The sequence below is a fragment of the Sinohyriopsis cumingii genome, chromosome 8 (genome assembly GCF_028554795.1).
Source record: "Sinohyriopsis cumingii isolate HCF-2022 chromosome 8, ASM2855479v2, whole genome shotgun sequence".
NCBI lineage: Eukaryota > Metazoa > Mollusca > Bivalvia > Unionida > Unionidae > Sinohyriopsis > Sinohyriopsis cumingii.
The window spans coordinates 36,460,531-36,480,400 of NC_142968.1; the positions used below are offsets into that span (position 1 = coordinate 36,460,531).

A 19,870-nucleotide genomic window follows, 5' to 3' on the forward strand; every position below is an offset into this window, starting at 1 on the left:
ACAAGGTAAGATAAGTGAGAAAAAGTCCTCGATATAACTATATGATTTAAAATACATGTCAGTATTTATATGGGGGCAAGGTAAGATCAGTGAGAAAACGTCCTCGATAGAGCTCTTTATCGGCATTAGCTGACGTGCTTCTTCTATTTATAGCTGTGATGCCTGAAAACAGGATCCAACAGGATCACATCTGAACCTGTTTCAATGCTACACGTATTGTATTATCAGACGTAAAAAAGAGCTGCTTGCTCGTAATCTTTCATTGCATGTTATTTTGTTTGCTATAAGAAACATTTTACCAAAACTCATACGTCATATGTTTTGATCTCGAGCGGACTGTTGGACGTTTCGGCCACCACCTACTGAGCTAATATGAGCACACGGTTAGCAGTGGTGAAAGTTTTACACAATCGTAGAGCATTATTAGTTTTTAAAAATGTTCAGAAAGTATACTCCTCGTGCGAAACGCCGTCTGGTACCTCCTTAATTTCTTTTCAGAATGATATTGTATTTGACAATTCTTGTGAGTAACACTTGCAAAAAACGTCTGTTTACATTTTGTTTTATGTAAATTGAAATCGTACCAGCGATTTCAAATTCATCGCTGATATCTGAGAGATATATTAAAATATATATTCTTTAAAGGGAATTTCTGTATACAACACATTAAATCGGCCTCATCCTTTCTTGTTTATTTTATTTTACTGATAAATCGCCGTATTTAAAGCTTCTGCTGCACGAAATTACGAAATCCTGATCTGGTAATTTCAGTATCGTTCAAACCAACGCCAATTTCGTTGCGAGAATCAATAATTAAAAGAAACTCTCTCTCTCTCTCTCTCTCTCTCTCTCTATATATATATATATATATATATATATATATATATATATATATATATATATATATATATATATATATATATATATATATATATATAATATTTACAAACAGTTTTAATGATTGTTTTCATTACAAAGTTACAAATATGACATCACTTCTAACTACCATTCTCAAGTTGCAAAGTCATTACCTGCATACAACTAATTATCAGTACTGGATTGGATTGTTTTCAGTTCTTGGTGATTTTTTACATATCCTTGAATGCAGAGTATTACGTACTAAGGCTTTTAAACTATGTAACAATGTATGGTGAAACCCAACAAGCAAGCAATTTTCCTAAATATAAAATCAAAGAAACTGAAAGAATTAAAAATAACATAAGAACTCTGATATTTCCTAAATGTACTGTCAATTTCACAGTAATCCAGAAACAGTCCAAAGAGATTTCGAATGAACAAATTGCTAGCACCCAGTAACGAATGACTGCTCTAATATACTTCAAGGTAATTCCAGTGAAAGTTGAATGTCACTAAAGTTCTTGAATGTTTCACTTAATCAAACGAAATAATTAAATATACATGTCCTTGAATAATATCACAATAGTCCAGCAAGGCTCTCTCTCTATAAAATAAATATTTTTCCGCATGTCTAATTCAAGGGAACAAATTATACATAAATTAGTTTTCCTCTCTTACAATACTGAATACAATAGAAGAATACGAACGCTGTGCTTTTAATTCTTTTAAATAGTCTCATGCTGTGCATCATTATAAACAAATCTGAATCAGTAGAAAAGATCCCAGGTATTTAAATTATTTTCCCCATACAAATACCTTGGTCGTAAAATAATGGCGTACCTGACCAAATTAGGTATTGATATGAACTTGGTAGCTCGACCCTTAATTATGAATGGACATTTCGCAACCGTATCGTACGTATTTTGTACACACGCGTTATCACCTCACCTTTAATGTGTGTTGTATAGTGTTTGACCACCAATCATAACAATACTATCATTATTAAACCAAATGACTCAAATAAAAACTATATTATACAATAATATATGATACAGATAGCCGTAATTTGAGTAGGTCTTCAAAATGTTAGCATTCGTATGAGTGTATAGCAGATATCTAAAAATTTTACTCTGCTTTTTGAAATTCCTATAGGTGGCACATACGGACAAGTGTGAATATGTGGCGACACAACAACTTGATTTTAATGATTACCATACCGTTGATCCTAACGACTATAACCACATTCAATACAATAAAAGTGTGTAGAAAGTATGAAGGGCATTGTGTCCGGAATACGTGAACCTGTATCATCTATTGTAGTGTATGTACCTTTTTTAAGGAACCAAGCTCGATCCGTTGTTTATCTAAGGACCAGATGCCACAAATCTTAAGAGAATCTATGTTGGGGTTCGCACCAAGACAATTTATTCCAGTCAAGGCGTTACATTATTTGTCTCTCCACGAGGTATAATCATCAAGGCGTTACATTATGTCTCCCCACGAGGTATATTCGTCAAGGCGTTACATTATTTGTCTCCCCACGAGGTAGAAAAGTCAAGGCGTTATATTATTTGTCTCCCCACGAGGCAGAATCGTCAAGGCGTTACATTATTTGTCTCCACACGAGGTAGAATCGTCAAAGCATTACCTCATTTGTCTCCCCACGAGGCAGAACATAGAGCATCGTGGCGAGACAAATAATGTAACGCCTTAACGATTCTACCTCGCGGAGAGTCAAAAATGTAACCCCGTGGCTGCGACTTCCTTGACTTGGTACGAAACACAGACGTAGGTTATTTTTCTCACCCAATGTTTTCCAAATAAATTAAAATATTCCTGCACTTTTGCTATTTAGTTAAGAGATTCAAAACACAGTTTTATTTGTCAGGTATTTTTATTGCTTCTCACTCTGTAAAGATCATTAGGTCCGGTACTATTTTTAAAACAAATGAAAATCTGAATAATTTTCTACGTAGAATCAAGCTATAAACGCCATTCTTTGAAAAGGGGAAAATCAAGAAAAAAGTTAAGATTGTAAGGCCTGCTTGGATGTATTGTGCAACGAGCGTCTCGTGCCACGTACTATTCAAAATATAGTACTTCGCATTGATACGAGTATGTTAATGAGGGCAATATGGCAACTTGTCGACCCTAAGTAAAAATGTTGTATGTATGAGAAAACAGAAACATAAAATCATTTGATATTACTATATTATCACATTTCATCGATTGGTTTCATATGAAAATAACAATAAGAAACCTTTAATTTTCATGTGTTCTAATTCGGAAAATGTTCTGTTAGCAACGGTACGATACATTAGAATACTGGGTATATAAAATTAAACAGTTTTAAGGGTGTAGTGACGAATCCAATTCCCAATTCGTGATTTCTTGGAAGTTAATATTTTCTTTCGTGAAAATATGGCAAGTATTGCTATTACTAGTGCAATGAATGATACGCTGCATGGAAATCTTGTGGAATGGCGTGTGGATAGTGCCAGATTACCAAACAGGCAGAGTAGGTACCGGCCTATGGGCCCCATGCCTATTGGGACCCTGCGACAATGGATCAAAATATAACATTGATAAAACGCATTAGGAGATAATTTTCGGGGGGGGGGGGCAATATTTCGACTGCCTACGGACCTCCACAAGGTTTAATCCGGCACTGCGTGTGGATTTGTAAATGAACCACTCAGATTGGTAAGTGCAGGAATTTTCGTTTCTTTACAACTTTTTTATTCAATTGGCACTGTTTGGGATATTTGACAAAGTTTGAAGAAGGCAAGTCTGATCTAACACAAATCTAGTTGTTGCGGTCCTTGCGATAGCTCTTGAGAAAGTTTGTATTTTTCAATTTGTGTAGTCAGTGATGTGTATAGTATGTGTAGCTGGAACAGTGTTTTTCTGTAATAGTTTGTTTCACAGGATCACGAATTTTATCATATATGTTGCTCAGTATTTTTTCAGGTCAACGTCATTAAATGTAGCTAACAGCATATACTTCGTTTCACAAAAAAACTATTACAAAATAATTAGGTACTTTAAGCTACATGTAATAGCTCTGACTTGAAAATTTACTGCGTTAGGCCTACATATAGAATAAAATTCACCATGCTGTGTGGAAGGAACTATAGTTTCTATAATAATGCCAAATAGATTGACTTGTTGTGCGTGTGTGTGTCTCTCTCAAAATATTTTATATGGTGTGCCCTGAACGTTGGAGAGACCTTAAGTTGCCGAATGGGTTGTTTGTATATATATATATATATATATATATATATATATATATATATATATATATATATATATATATATATATATATATATATATGTGTGTTGTTGTTTGAACTTGGAACAATTCCGTCAGGTACAGATAAGAAAAGTAAGGTTAGCAAGACAGCTAGATGTCTCTCTCGCATGGGTGAGCAAATGGTATCTTGCAGGGCTGTAGCAAACCGTATCACGTTAACGACTTCATTATTTTGCAAAATTGTACTTTAATAGTGCTAGAAATCAGGTTATCCTTTCTTCTCACTGGATACGAGTGTTTACTTGATGAGCATGACACATTCAGATTCAACGCATACAGATTCCTCGAACATTCACAACAGTCTCGTATATCACACGCGACTTTTGAAGTTTCTCCTAATGTGTTTTTACTCCGAAGAAAAAAACAACACGAAAGTTAACTAATGCAACTGCTGGCCAGGATTCAGTCTAAACTTATACGCTGCAAAATCAGCATTATTTTTGGTGTGTCAACTTTCGTGGATTTTGTGAATGAAATAAACAATGAATTTAACGACCCTACGAACAATAAACAATAATTTGACTGTGTATGTATGTATGTATGTATGTATGTATGTATGTATGTATGTATGTATGTATGTATGTATGTGTGTGTGTGTGTGTGTGTGTGTGTGTGTATGGATGTATGTATGTATGTATGTATGTATGTATGTATGCATGCATGCGCGCGTACGTACGCACGCACACGCCCCCACACATACGTACACACATGAGCACGTAGAATCACAGATACCTGGATCTCAGGATACGTCTCAGAATTAATACGTCGCAGGATACATCTCCGAATACGTCTCAGAGATAATACGTCGCATGATACGTCTCCGAATACGTCCCTGAGATAATACGTCGCAGGAGCTATTATCTCCCTTTTTAAAAATATAAATAGAGACAACCTAAATTTTGTGTTGTTTATGATACAGGGGCTTGCACTATCCCCTCTCGTTATCAGATCTTACTATCGGTGCTAAACAGATGCTAAGGCTATCAGTCGGCTCCACATCTCGTATAATGACCCTAGTTAGTTTAATGGCTAATTCCTCATGCATTAACATCACGCACTAGCACCACACGAGGCATAACGGTTCCGAGCCATCCTCAATTTGCACAAGTGAATAAATGAAATACATTACATGATTACTACGTCATATTCGGCGAACACACACTCAACCTTAATAATACGTGAAAATCTAAATTCGATGAATTCACACGGATTCTCGTAACTCATATTAACGAATGTAATGCATGAACTTCTTAGAACCTAATTATTATGAAAACAAGACGACAAATTCAAACAATTCGTCAAACTTATCTAAAGGTTAATGTACGACTTCCTATGCATAAACTCAACACAGTTATACTTCATAAAGAAAACTGATATACGAATGTAGAAAATAGATTCATGCAAATATAAGTAAAGAAATTCAGCAAAGCATTATATATGGCATCAACAGATTACATGGAATTGTCACAAATACCGTTAAGCTTTCAGCGTTCCTCGCTTCTACCGCCAAATTTGTTCGTCGGTTTTTCTCGACAACAGTTTTACGAGAGAATTTTTTCCAAATTACTATCGGAGTATTATACACTGGTTTTCTCTTGCAGAAAAGCTTAGACTGATTAAAATTTTCGATGTGGCGATATTAAAACTAGGACATTTAGTGTGGGAAACACGCCCCGTATTTAGCGTAACCAATCAGAATCAAATATATCTGCTGCCTTTTTCCAGAGGCACCAAAGTCGGGGTCAACTTGACCTTGTAGTTTGAGTAACAGTGTTCTGCGATCTTTCAATCTTGACATTTACACTATGGAATCGAAGTTAGCTTTTGTCTCCACCAGCCTTCTTTTGGCTAAATAAACGAATGTTTAATTAAGAATGAAATTCTCCCCTCGAAAAGACATTATCGATCATGGCAGTATGGCGATTTGATACGCGCCTGTCCCCATAAATCTAATTGTTCTCTGGTCTCAACTAATGTGTTCTTCATAGATCGCCACAAATTGCCCCTTCACACACGCATGCATGCATGCATGCATGCATACATGCATGCATACATGCATACTTCATGAAACATTTAGTTAGGCACAACCGTCAGTCATGACGAAAGTCAGGTATACAATATAAATTAAATATAAAAAATAATACTATATATAAATGTGCATATACTTTCTGATATTGGGAATTTTTCAGACTAATATTTACAAACGCCGACGTAAGCCTAACTTACGTGTATTAGTAATTTTAAATGCCATGCCTCAAAATACTTATTATTCTTGAAGGTACTAGCTTAAGAGAGCAAGGTAAAAACAACCCGATTTTGGGTTTTTCCAATACAATCGTAAAATTAAATCGATTTTGGTTACAATCAACAAACAAACAACAGCTGGAATGATTTCGTGATTAGGAAAATCCCTTCCATATTAACTATGGTTGGAGCAAGTGTGTATCCGTTAAGCATGCTTCATATACGAAACCATACGACTTTCTTGATTCAATATTGCATCATTATTCTTGCTGTGAGGAAATTGAGAAATTATACAATTTTATACATTTTTTGCCATTTAATGTTTCTGTATAAGATGATCTTGCAGAAAATTGTTGATTTCTTTATTTTCATTAATAAAATTCGTTGTTTGAAACGTGATTTCACCTCTGTGTTTTGTATTAAATTTTGTCCTTAAATCTTGCATCTCCATGAAAGGTACAACTGTAATTGGGTAGACTGATCTTTCTCTCTCATCCGATGGCGCACGTAAAGCTGCCTGTATATTATACTTGAAATAAATACATAAAATCGAAAGAATCTTTTGTTCGAAAAAATCTTTTGTTCGTATGGTTATTTCTTTACTATATCTCGTTAATATTCAGAGGTAAATAGTCTTTTTTAAGTACGGTGCATTTGACACTATGTGTCTGTGTGATAACAGTATAGAAATCCGTTTTCACGCTGCTCTCGTGTACTATCTTAAATGAGATCAACAAACTGTTACATGAGGTCTATAAATAGTGATCTTCGATTATCAAACAGGGCAACATATTCACAAATATCTACAACCGTGGAATAACAACACAGTATCGATGACTGACATCTGATAATGAGCATGCTTCTTCTTTACATAGATATGTTAATTTAAAGGGGGGTGGGGGACACTTTATTTAAATGAAAGTGTTGTTACACTGTAACAGTTTCGAATGAAAAGTTGAGATAAAGTTGTTAAACACTGAACCATATAGTGTACACTAATTTGTCTGAATGAGGGACATGGACTAAAAAGAAGTTAGTCTTCCACTTTAAATGGTTCTTATTTCCTATTGTCTTTATTTCATTTCATTTCAGTTTTTATTTTTATTTTTATTTTTTAATATTGTTATATTTTTAGTTTTTTCTTTGCTTTTTTTTTTTTTTTTGTGGGGGTATTTGTGGTGGCGGAAGGGATTGTTAAATGCGAAGAAGTACATTCACTGTGACCCGTTGTTAAATCATGTTAGTTAAACTAAAGAAAATGAATGCGCTGTGGCAGATTGTTAAATCATTTTAGTTAAATTAAAGAACATGCGTGCGCCGTGTCTCATGCTTAAATCATTTCAAAGTTCAGAAAATACAAGGGCTGTATCACATTATTAAATCATTTTAATGAAATACATTAAAGAAAGCAAGATTGACCATTTAAAGTTGTCCGACATTAAGTTAATTTTCAATTGCAAATTCTGTCAGCGACTTTTCAGAATATAACTTTAAACGATTTGCACTCTTTTCACAGGTGAATAGTTTTGTTGGGGCTTTTCACGATGCCGTGATCCTATATGCGATCGCCCTCAACGAGACGCTTGAAGCTAATAGGTCTATCTCAAATGGAACAGAGATTACGAGGCGGATGTGGAACAGAACGTTTAAAGGTTAGTTGCTAGTTCTCATCTTTCTGCAGCAAGAGGGTGGGTATGGGTGGTAGAAGCGATTCAGGTAGTTCATGACTGTTTTAACACAGATTATATCAAGAATATCCAAAACTATGGGTTTTTTTTAACCATGTTTCGCTAATTTGTTTATTTATTATTTTGACATCATGTAACTTTATTTACTCATGAGTACACGGCTATGTTTAGCTTAATATATTCTGGTTTACATAAGCACTCCAGCTTAAACTAGTGGTCTTGACTTGAATAGAGTCTCGAGCTTTTCTTGTCTCAGAAGAAAAAGAAACAGGTTACGAATAATAAATAAAATTACATCCTACATAAAACCAAAACGGCTTTTATAAACTGGAAAAAGAAATAATAAAATAAAATAAAATATGCCATTAAATGTCCGGAGCTATTTGGAGAAATAAAATGTATATTGAGAATAATGGTAGATATTCGCACTTTTAATTCATTAAATTTCGGCATACCTCAAACAAAACTGCATTATTAAAGAAGAAAATTACATCAAATATCTGTTGTTTTAAAATATATATTTATTCTTCTGCTGCATGCTATTTGAGGTAGTAATATACTACGCTTTCAAAAGTTGGTATTTGTTGTTTTTTTCCCCTTGTATATGAGTTTATGGAAAACCATGGCTGAAATGGATGAATAGTTCTTCATGTCTAACCACCAAATACTCCATCAAACACCCCCTTCATGTCTAACCACCAAATACTCCATCAAACACCCCCTTCATGTCTAACCACCAAATACTCCATCAAACACCCCGTGTCTATCACCTTCAGCAGTCATTTAGGACTTCAGCAAAGTCAGTCCTTAAAATAATGTCCCATGAAACAAAATCGTTATCTTTTTTGTCTGGACTTGATTCTACTTTAAAGTTACTTGTATATATGTCAGCCTTAATTTATGTTAGCATTTTATTTGTCAGATATAACTGAAATAACGATTAAATTGTTTCCGTCACGTTTAATGTATGCAGTAAATATATTACGTATAAAAGTTATTTAAATTTTTTTCGCTCGAAATAAGGCATTTGATAGTATTTGATTTCAGATTACTCCAGAACATTGTAAAACGTTTTGCTTTTTGTATCATAATGTGCGATATACTAGTTCCTTGATTCGATGTGTCTTTTTCAGTGACAAACAACTGTTGGATTTTCTCCCGAATTTTATTAAATATGTCCAAATTATGGAGTAAAAGTTTTTAACGTTATCATTAAAATTCTCAAAATGCAGATATGAATAGATTATTCAATATCTTACGTATATCGCTGAATTCATTATTGGTAAAGTCAACAAATTGTCCCACCCGCCCACCCACAGACACCCCACCCTCGCCAACCTCTCATCCTCTCTACCTAAAATCACTCAAAATATAAACTATATTTTTCTAGGAATAACAGGAAATGTCAGTATTGACGATAATGGAGACAGGAGTGCTGATTATTCCCTGCTAGATATGAATCCTACCACAGGAATATTTGAGGTTTGTAGTTCATTCCGATAATAAATCTTCAGATATGTAGGTCTTGTATAATAAAGACTATCAATTTTATCGTGCTAATTGATCTTGTAGAAGGTGCATTTCAGAGTTCATCAAAAGCTTCTGGTTGCAGTTTTTTCCCCCGTAAAATCCCAAGTCTTACCGAAATTGTTGGTTTGTACAATTAAATTATGGAAAGAGCCTTACATATTAATTTCTGTGGAGAATAATTCGATATATGACGTTCATGAAGAAATTTATAAATTCGGTATTTTGTTTCTGCGATATGTGTGTGAGACTCGTGTCTTACATAATTTCAGATAAAGCTTTTAGTAAATTAATTTATTTAGAATGACCATTTCCTCTGTATTCTTTCTTTTGTCACTGACAATCATCCATCTTCTCTGTGGATTTCTTTAAAGTTATTTTGTCAGTGACAAAATAAAAACAATTTGCTGTTCTTATGTTACGTGTTTAGACTCGAATAAACAGTAACACGAGAAAGAGTGAATACAACAAGCTTTGAAAAGTATAATAATTTATTTCCCCGGAAAAATTCTGTAAAAATGACAATATGAACTTACGGTTTTAAGAATCAAATCCAAAAATAATCCAAGAATAATCCACGAATACAATTTTAGAAGTCGTTTTAATAATAAAATGTTCTAATGATTTCAAGTTCAAGACTCGACGAAGAATCCAAGATGGCAGACGATGACGAATGCTGTAACCTATAATGTGTTGAAGTCTACAGTTCCTTGTAGAAACAAGAAATATCACTCCGGTTTTGGAAATCGGATTAAATGTTTATAAGAGCTGTCTTTGTTCAAGAATTTCATATGAGCACACGTATTTGCCAGGAAAAAAGAATTAATTCTTTTGAATCCAAGTAATTTGAAAAACTCCAAACGACGCAACACCTTCCAGTGTAAAGAAAAAAGCCCAGTTGTGTTTACTTCTCTAATACGATGGTTTAGAACTTGAATTTTACGACACGGATAAGGTCACGTGATCATGTTTACATATATAACAAAATCACGTAGCCCCTGTATGTCATTGATAAGACCCAATCATTTTACTCCAAGAATAAAAGTTGTTTGCTTCACTAAAATCTTTTTACAAGTCTAGGGTGACGAATTCAATATAGCATCGATCTCACTCTTATATGTAGCACAATAAAAATAAAGAAAAAAGAAGTTGTTGACGTGGCTGTTACTAAATTTTGAAGCAAGGTTAAGATACAGGTCAACACCTGGTGTTTACTGAAATGAACAATCAAGGTAAAACTATTGTCTGGAAAAAGTATCATCTCCAGTGAATAAATTTCCATTACAATAGCATCTAATGAAAAATTTAAAAAATTAAAACTGACAAACAAACAATTAAATTGAAATAAAATCAGATAGAATTAAATCAAATATACATAACACTGTCATGATTATATTCCTTGTTGCTGGCTGTCATATTGGCTAACTCGTACAAAATTGTACACAAGAAAAGGACTACAACAATGTAAAAATGGGAAACGACCGTTTCCAATGTGCATAATCCCATCATGTGGGACAAAACAGTTTCTGACCTTTGGTAACATTGAACTACGTACATCTACAAATGAGGTCAGTGCAGTAAAGAAATTACTTCAATATATAAGAACTAAGAGGATTTATCGTGTGTTTCATTTGGAAGCCTCACAAATGGAGCGTATTGCCAAGCCTACACAAAAATTACCGATGAGATTATTTCAGGATGGAAGCCTTGATCGATTAGGTTGGGTTTTTTTTTTGTAATTAATACGTGTGGTGACATAACCATGAAATGAGATTCTTTCTAAATGCGATCCTTTAAAGTTTGACTATTAGAGGCTGAACCATCACGTCGTGCTTCAGCATGATCATACTTCAAATGACTTTTTCGATTAATCTGACGTATAAGTTAAAGAAAGTGTGTTAAAAAGTATGCGTAGGGAAGGAAAAGCTATGTAAATGAAAACTGCAGGTGCAAATAACACTCGAAAAATTAAACCTGCCTAACATGACAATATTGATTTCAATATGAAGCATGTAGCACTGCAAAGTCCTATGTCTCAAATTTGATAACAAATTATCCTTCAATGTTAAAACTCCATCCCAATTAACTTGTCATCCGCATAAGTAGATGGTTTTTTTTTATTTTGACATCCATATACCATTAATTATTTCGTCAATGGTACGGTGAGACTGAGGTAACTAAAATAAAATCACACCATAAAAGATTCAATTATGGCAGTATAAGGTACATAAGATTCAACATCAATGAACACTTTCTGGTAATGAGATTTTCAAAAGAGCGACAGAATTCATGTGTCGTTAATTCTAAACAAAAAATTTAAATAATCTCTCCACCCCACCCCACCCCATGAAGCAACGTATTAATACAAACGCCCTGGTACAAAATTAATTATGGTCTAGCATACTGCAGTATTTTGAGACTTACTAGTTAAAAACGTCATTACTAATAATCTGTAATATAACTTAATTCTTAAGTTTTCATTGTATGCCATGAAATGTTTATTAATTACTTACGTTATTGCAGGTTGTAGCAAACTATTTTGGAAATTCAAAGAAATACGAACCAGTGCCGGGTAAAAATATCCACTGGGCAGGAGGTAAAGAGGGCCCTCCTGTCGACACACCTAAATGTGGTTTTGACGGTTCCAAGTGTCCGCCGGAAAGTAAGTAGAACATTTTGTCAGTTTGAAAGACATGTCTTTAACTAATGAAGAACAATATGTACGTGTATCAAGAAATTCACGATTGGTTGTTTTTTTTCAAAAGTGAGGTTCATGCTAACAGTATCTGGTTGATATGTCATTTCTAGTATTTCAAGTGAACAATGTATAGATCTTAAAATCTCGAGTTCAGTAGCCTATGGTATTTGTTACCGTGCCAAATAATGTTTTACAAAATTATATGTACAATTTTTAAAATATCGACAACGATGCCTCGTGGTGTTGCAATAAACTCATTAATTTTCATAGAAATGTGTCCAAGAAGTATCGGCGATCTGTATGGGCTTGTAAGTTTGATTCGTTCGAAGCAAAATCCCGAGTATATCATCACAATAAACCAGTGCAGGAGACTGTGTAACTCGATTCTCTAAAATGGTTAATAATGCCTGAGTTCAAATTTTTTGTCAAGAAAGACAAATCATTCATATATTATGATGCTATGATCCTAAGAACATCATAGTTGTCAAATCGAATTGGAGGATCCGAATCACACACAACTTATTCAATAACAATGTAGCAGTACCGCAAAAATTAATAAAATACAATTAGGGTAACAGCCATGCAATCAAATTTTATTTTAAATTTATATGAATGTTTAAATAAACTCAAAACTACGCAAACGTGTGACCAATTAATGTGCATAGTTTTGTGTGTAAGTAAGAAAAAATATTTTGTCTAGATCAGATGCTATATACAAAATAAAATAATTTTAGTACGGCAATTTTTAAGTATGAAATAACAATTTCTTACTTATCTCATTCACATACAGGATATAATTAGCTTTGAATGCATCTAAGATGCTTAATTATTCAAATTATGCTTTGAATATAGATTTTCACCATTACGCTGTTCATATCATCGCGGCACTTATTAAGTCCTTTATGTGATTCCCCTGCGTGTTGTGTGAATTCAGTGCAATAGTCTTAAGTTCACCAAGACCTTCTTACTTATGTTGCAAATAGCCTATCCTGCTATTTGTATATGCTTTGTTCTATTATTTAGAAATAGTATTTGCAAATAGCAGGATACGCTTTGTTCTATTGTTTAGAATTATCATTTGAAAATAGCAGGATAGGCTTTGTTCTTTTGTTTAGAATTATCATTTAAAAATAGCAGGGTAGGCTTTGTTCTGCTGTTTAAAAATAGCATTTGCAAATAGCAGGATAGACTTTGTTCTATTGTTTAGAAATAGCAAATGCAAATAGCAGGATAGGCTTTGTCCTATTGTTTAGAAATAGTAAATGCAAATAGCAGGATTGGCTTTGTTCTATTGTTTATAAGTATCATATACAAACAGCAGGTTGGTCTTTGTTCTATCGTCTTGAAATAGTTGCATATGAATTAAATCACTGGACACTGCGGGTCACCTTCGTGGAACTGGCTGAATAACGTGTTCGACTTTTTCTTCCTATTCGAAAGCAAAGAGTGAACTGAGTATACATTTTATTTTCTGTTTAGGCATTATTGTTGCTTTCTGTTGAATGCAAGTAACATTTTTCAATATTCAACTAATTCCCCGGAAAAATCTGAGAAAAATAATACCTATTTAGGGGCTAAAATAGGATTCAATGTGAAGCGACTGCCTCAGGTCGTGTAAGTGGTATTGTATAGATCGGACGACTGCTTCATGTCGTGTAAGTGGTATTGTATAGGTTATACAAAACAGGTACACATGGACGCTGAGACGACGAAACTAGTACACAGATACTCACGCATGAAAATTAACACTTCGCATCAAATATACAATACTCGTTCAATGCTTAACAACAATTTTTTCTTTTCTTATCCTCAGCAGACTAATGAGGACTCAATTCGAAACCTGATTATTGGTACCTTCTGATTGGGCTGTAATTTATTAAATATAATTACACATAAATTAACCATTCAATTTATTATGTCCCGTTGTGCGTGGATTTTTCTTGCATAGAAAGAAACACTGCTAAAGAATGCGGATTTCTCCTTTTAACTTTGAGATATGAAAGTAAACCTGATTAAAGTGAACCCAGTCTTTGATGCGATTCCAACGCAGTTTTATTTCGAAAAGTGAATTAGTTTTTGCCATGTTTTATGTACTACATTTTTGGGGAAGTTGTAACAAAGTTACATTATCGTGCAAGGCATAATTTTGTCATGGATTCCTTCTGTGAATGAGAGAGAGAGAGAGAGAGAGAGAGAGAGAAAGAGAGAGATAGAGTTCAGGCTCTCTTAACAAGGGTGTCACCCATAACGGTGTACATACAGCTACATCATGAGGATTGAGGTACGGAATCGCTGTAAGGAAAAGAGTTGCTCTGACTCGGGGAACGAACTTTTTATTTAAATAAGTGATTATATATATATATATATATATATATATATATATATATATATATATATATATATATATATATATATATATATATATATATATATATATATATATATATATATATATATATATATATATAATACTACATTCTAGAGATACATCTATAAAGCCTTTATATTTAAAATACACGAAATACATACAAGATTACACTTTTCCTTCGAGCTTACCAGCTACATACATTTGTATATAATTTCTACCTTTTGTAATATAATACAGCTAGTTAAATCTCGATTAACTCCAAAATAGCCAAATGAGTATAAAATTCAATAGTTGCGATTAATGTAACAATCATTTTGAAGAAATATATTTTACTAAATTTAAAAAAGAATACTAATTTGGAATAAGTTACTAAACATTACTCATTGCTTAAAAAGAATATTTCTAAATTAAATCTAAACATGAAGTTGGTGGCGAATTCATCTTTTCCAGTAATACATACCATAAATACAATTAAACATTCCATTATATTATAATATAAATTAGAAAGACCTCACAAAAATGTTGGAAAAATATGAACTTTACCGTAAAATTTCAAATATTAAAAAGTCCAGTCTTTAAAGAAGTTTCCGAAAACAGACAAGTCTTACCGGTAAGGAAATGACAGCTGTTCCGACTCGAGGAACGAAATAAATTATTCGTAAGTCTGGTCTCTATTTATACGCAGTTTTGTTTTTTTCGCTCAATTCGGATTAGAACAAGGTCACGACCTTTCCCACGGAAACCGTGTGAAACATCTCACTTATCTCATTCATTATTGATTTAATAATTTACCTGTTCAGCAGCTTCCCACCAAATCGAAATTACTGACCATTAGATACAAGAGAAGGGTATTTTATGGATTTCTGCATCTGCTCGAAAAGCGCGATCTTTTTAAAATAGCATACAGTTGCATAAACCAAATAATAAAATTAATCTCATTATAGTTTAGTGGAAAATTACTTTTAATTTAATTTTATTAAAAATTACTTTTAATACAATTTAGAGAAAATTTCAGTCTTAATACTTTTACTCAAACATTCTGTCCTAATAATACCCTCTGGGTCATTTGTGCCGAGCCATCGAGGCTCGATACAGAACAAAAAATTACATTCATTGTGATGTTTTACCCCAACCCCTTGTATTATACATGTATTTATAAGTCTGTAAGTGGAGCCAGGTAAGCTTTGTTTTTCCAAGTGCCTAAGTTGGCTAATCCTCTTACGTAACCCAGTCTTTGTTTGAGCTCTTGAGTGGAAATCTGGCGGGAATCTTTGTACATGGGAACACGTGACGTAGACAACTTCAAAGAGCCGGAAGCCGACAATGGTAGGCTGGACAGTACATGGGGACACACAGACTGACATTTTTATGATTGACAGTTCGATCAAATGACCAGAGTCCGTCGCCATCCAATCGGGATGCGTTGTAGGTGGGACTTGATTCGAGAAGCTGGAATAAGACTTGTACAAGCCTGAAATTCGTCAGTTGGTGTTTAAGAGTCGCAGTGACACACACTCCGTTAGCCATTCGTAAAAATTGGCGGAATTTAGGAAATTCATGAAATAGCTTCGATCAGGTAAGTTTGATGTTACGTTGATTCTGCTTGATACGACTGCTGTTAATTGAAGAGAATTTGTCGTATGTATACATTTTACTTGTATTGAAGTATGAATAGTTAATTATGACCTTAATATTTTGCATTTTTTTCATGACTTTAGCTAGTACTTTTGTTTACGATTGATTACGATGTTGATTCGTTGCATCATTATTCATAATGTTACTATGTACACCTTATTTTGTGAGGCGAAAATGTTCTCTTCTTTCGCTAGTAATATGTGTGCATATTATTTCGTGGATTATTACGTTTACGCCCTTTTGAAAGGACGATTTGTATTTGTGAAGAATTGTATTGCTCGCTAGCCGCTATAAGAATTAATATTTCTTTGCGTAGTTATATTTTGGTAGACAAGAAATTTGTTTACGTAATGATAGATTTTGCCATTGAGTAACGGATTGCCGTTTATCACCATTTGAATGTGAATATTGTGGATTTGGTACGCTTGTGTAGGAAATATATAAATATATAGATAGTCATATTACTAATCGTAGTAATATTTTAGTACAATCATATTTGAAATATTTTGTATGTATATACTGATAGGGCTCAGTATGTAGATATTTGAATCCTTTGTGTGATTGTGTTATGGCGCCATTTTTGTAAGCGGCGGAAGTGTATGGGAATTTCGATGTGTGCGCATGCGCGACCCAAATGTCCCGCCTTAAACTGATGGTTCAGTTCAGTGACGTAGTGTGAGGGAAGATTTTTATAACCCTATGCTAATGCATTATACCTTTCAACAGGAAGCTTTCGGGGGACGAAAGAATTTCAGAGAATTTCGGGGGACGAGAGAAGTTCAGAGAATTTCGGGTGACGGTGAGAGATACCGAGTGAATTTCGGGTGACCTCAAGGGATATCGTCAAGGGTTCCGGATACTAGAAGAGGAACCGGAAGTCAAGATAACGGCAAGGAACAAGGATAATAGAAGAGGAAGCGGAAGTGGAGATCACGAAAGGAGAGAAAGACAAGGGAACGAAGAGATTTAGATGAGTAGCACTCAAGAAGGGAAAAATCTCCTCACACTGTGAACTCAAATGATGATCAAAGGGATCATTGGGTGAAAGAGAGACATTGATTACTTTAAATTCTTTTAAATTTCATTTATTAAATTGTTATTGTTTAAATTTCATCTTTGTATTTCTTTTAATTTAACTGTCGGCATTGCTGACTGGGGGCTCGTAGCCATAAATATATTTAGTCAATAAATAATATAGTGTCCAGAATTAACCTTCTGAATAAGGACCAGGGGAACTTCTCATAATTCGTTAAAGTCTATAAGAAGAACCCCACCCCTAGACAACCACTACACCCCCACAGTGGGCGCTTCGTCCGGGATATGAATTAGACATATATATTATTTTGGGACTTAAAGTTATTGGTAGAAGTATTAGTGAACAGTGTGAGATATTTTCCATTCTTTGTATCTGAAATTTTGTGATTTTCTCATCTTGTATTTTTATTGTCATATGTGCAGGCTTTGTAGATCTTCCATTCATAGTAGTACGTGTGAAGCAGATATCGAACAAATATCTTACCTGAACGAAACTAGTTGTTGTCGACAGGTAAGTATTTAAACTGGTATTACAAATATCTGTATACTGTTTGAATTTTGAGACAAGGTATCACTTTACATTAGTATAATGGCTACCGAACGACAAATGATAAAGGAATACCGCGCCATGGGGTCGGAAGATCTTGGATACGAGGGAGATCGCCTGGCAACCTTTGTAGAAGAAAGGATCAAGGAATGGAAGGCCGAAAAAGCAGCGGAAAGAGAAGCCCAGAGAGAACTAGCCAAGATAGCAGCGGACCAAGAGTTAGCCAAGATAGCCGCGGACCGAGAAGCCCAGAGAGAACTAGCCAAGATAGCAGCGGACCGAGAAGCCCAGAGAGAACTAGCCAAGATAGCAGCGGACCAAGAGTTAGCCAAGATAGCAGCGGACCGAGACGCCCAGAAAGAGCTGGAGCTAGCCAGACTCGCTCACACTCTGGAGATGGAAAAGGTCAGAGTTGAAGCTAGGACCAACGGACGGGACGACGCCAGTACAAGCTCTGGAACAACCGGCCGACCTTTCATCGACCACCGGATAGTCCAGATCAACATGTCACGCTTCAATGATAGGGAGGAGGCTATTGACGATTTTCTCGTCCAGTTTGAGAAACTCGCACGCGCTCATCAGGTCCCTGAACAGCACTGGGCCATTAATGTCTCAGCCTTTTTGCAAGGTGCAGCTCGGGAAGTCTACCACGGCTTAACTGCAGAAGAGGCTGATGACTACACTGCCCTCAAGAAGGCGCTTCTCTGCCATTATCGGCTGACCGCCGAGACTTACCGGAAACTTTTCCGGGACTCGGTGAAAAAGGTAACAGAGACCCACTCTCAATTCCACAACCGGGTTCGAGGTTTATTTGAGAAGTGGATGAAAATGGCCGAAGTCGAACGCACGTACGAAGGGCTACGCGGGGTAATACTCAAGGAACATGTCCTGGGTACTTACCGTCGCGAGTTGACAGTTTTCTTAGCAGAAAGAGAACACCGGACGCTCGAAGAGATCGCTAACATGGCGGAGCGATACGAGCAGGCGCACTCGAAGAGTGGAGGTTCCGGGGTTGCTGACCGACCCCGACCCTCTGAGTCGCGTCGTATGGGGGAGGTTGAGCCGGCTGTCCGTAACCGTCAGGGCGACGGGAAGGTCGGAGGGGCACCTACAGGTAGGGCTGCCGCCTATCGACCTGGACAGGCCTCACCCACGAAACCAGGACTTGCAAGTCGGCGAGGGCCGCCGACATGTTTTAATTGCAAGCGCCTGGGGCATTTTGCCAGGGACTGTCCCAAGGGCAGGCAGACCCAGGTGAATGTCGTAGCTAAGAAGGAATGTGTGCCGGAAGCGAGTCGCAACCCAGCCAACCTTGCGGCCGCAACTGTCAATGGTGAAGGCGCCACCATCTTGTATGACACTGGGTGCAGCGTCCCCGCGCTTGTCGACAAGAAATATGTCAAGCCGGAGGACTATACAGGGGAGGTAATAGAAGTTCAGTACGCGAACTGCGCGCGTGACTCATTACCAGTAGCTGTCATTGACCTCGATTCACCATACGTGAAGGGGAAAATTGAAGCTGCTTGCCTGGAGGGGCTATCACATGACGTCATATTGGGTTGCCGTTATGTGTTACCCCAGCCGAACCCCGAAACCTGCACACCTATGCCAGTGAGTGCTGTTGAAACCAGGGCCATGAGTCGACAGCCGAAACAAAAGCCAATCCAAGTTACATCGACACCGGTTAGTAATGTTATTCCAGCGGAGTTAAGGAAGCTGCAACAGGAGGACGCAACTCTGGCGCAGTTGCACAAACACGCAGAAGCGGGAACAGAAAGGGAAACTCCGAACGGCGCGGTGAAGTTTGTCTACAAGAAGGGAATCTTGTATCGCCACGCCAGGAAACACAACGAACACTTCAAGCAAGTCGTCGTGCCAAAGGAAAAGCGTTGCGAAGTACTGAAACTTGCACACGAGAGTCTCATGGGTGGACACATGGGAATTGCTAAGACGCGTG

General features: G+C 35.9%; 1 protein-coding gene across 4 annotated transcripts in view; it reads left to right on the forward strand.

Moving 5' to 3' along the window:
- LOC149793289 (atrial natriuretic peptide receptor 1-like) overlaps nucleotides 1–19,870 on the forward strand; it is a 659,752-nt gene that overhangs the window by 537,317 nt on the left and 102,565 nt on the right. For all 4 annotated transcript variants that reach the window (XM_089967268.1, XM_089967266.1, XM_089967267.1 and 1 more), the window contains exons 4-6: nucleotides 7,932–8,067; nucleotides 9,494–9,585; nucleotides 12,154–12,292. In XM_089967268.1, coding sequence (XP_089823394.1) covers nucleotides 7,932–8,067; nucleotides 9,494–9,585; nucleotides 12,154–12,292 — 367 coding nt within the window. The remainder of the gene's footprint in view (nucleotides 1–7,931; nucleotides 8,068–9,493; nucleotides 9,586–12,153; nucleotides 12,293–19,870) is intronic.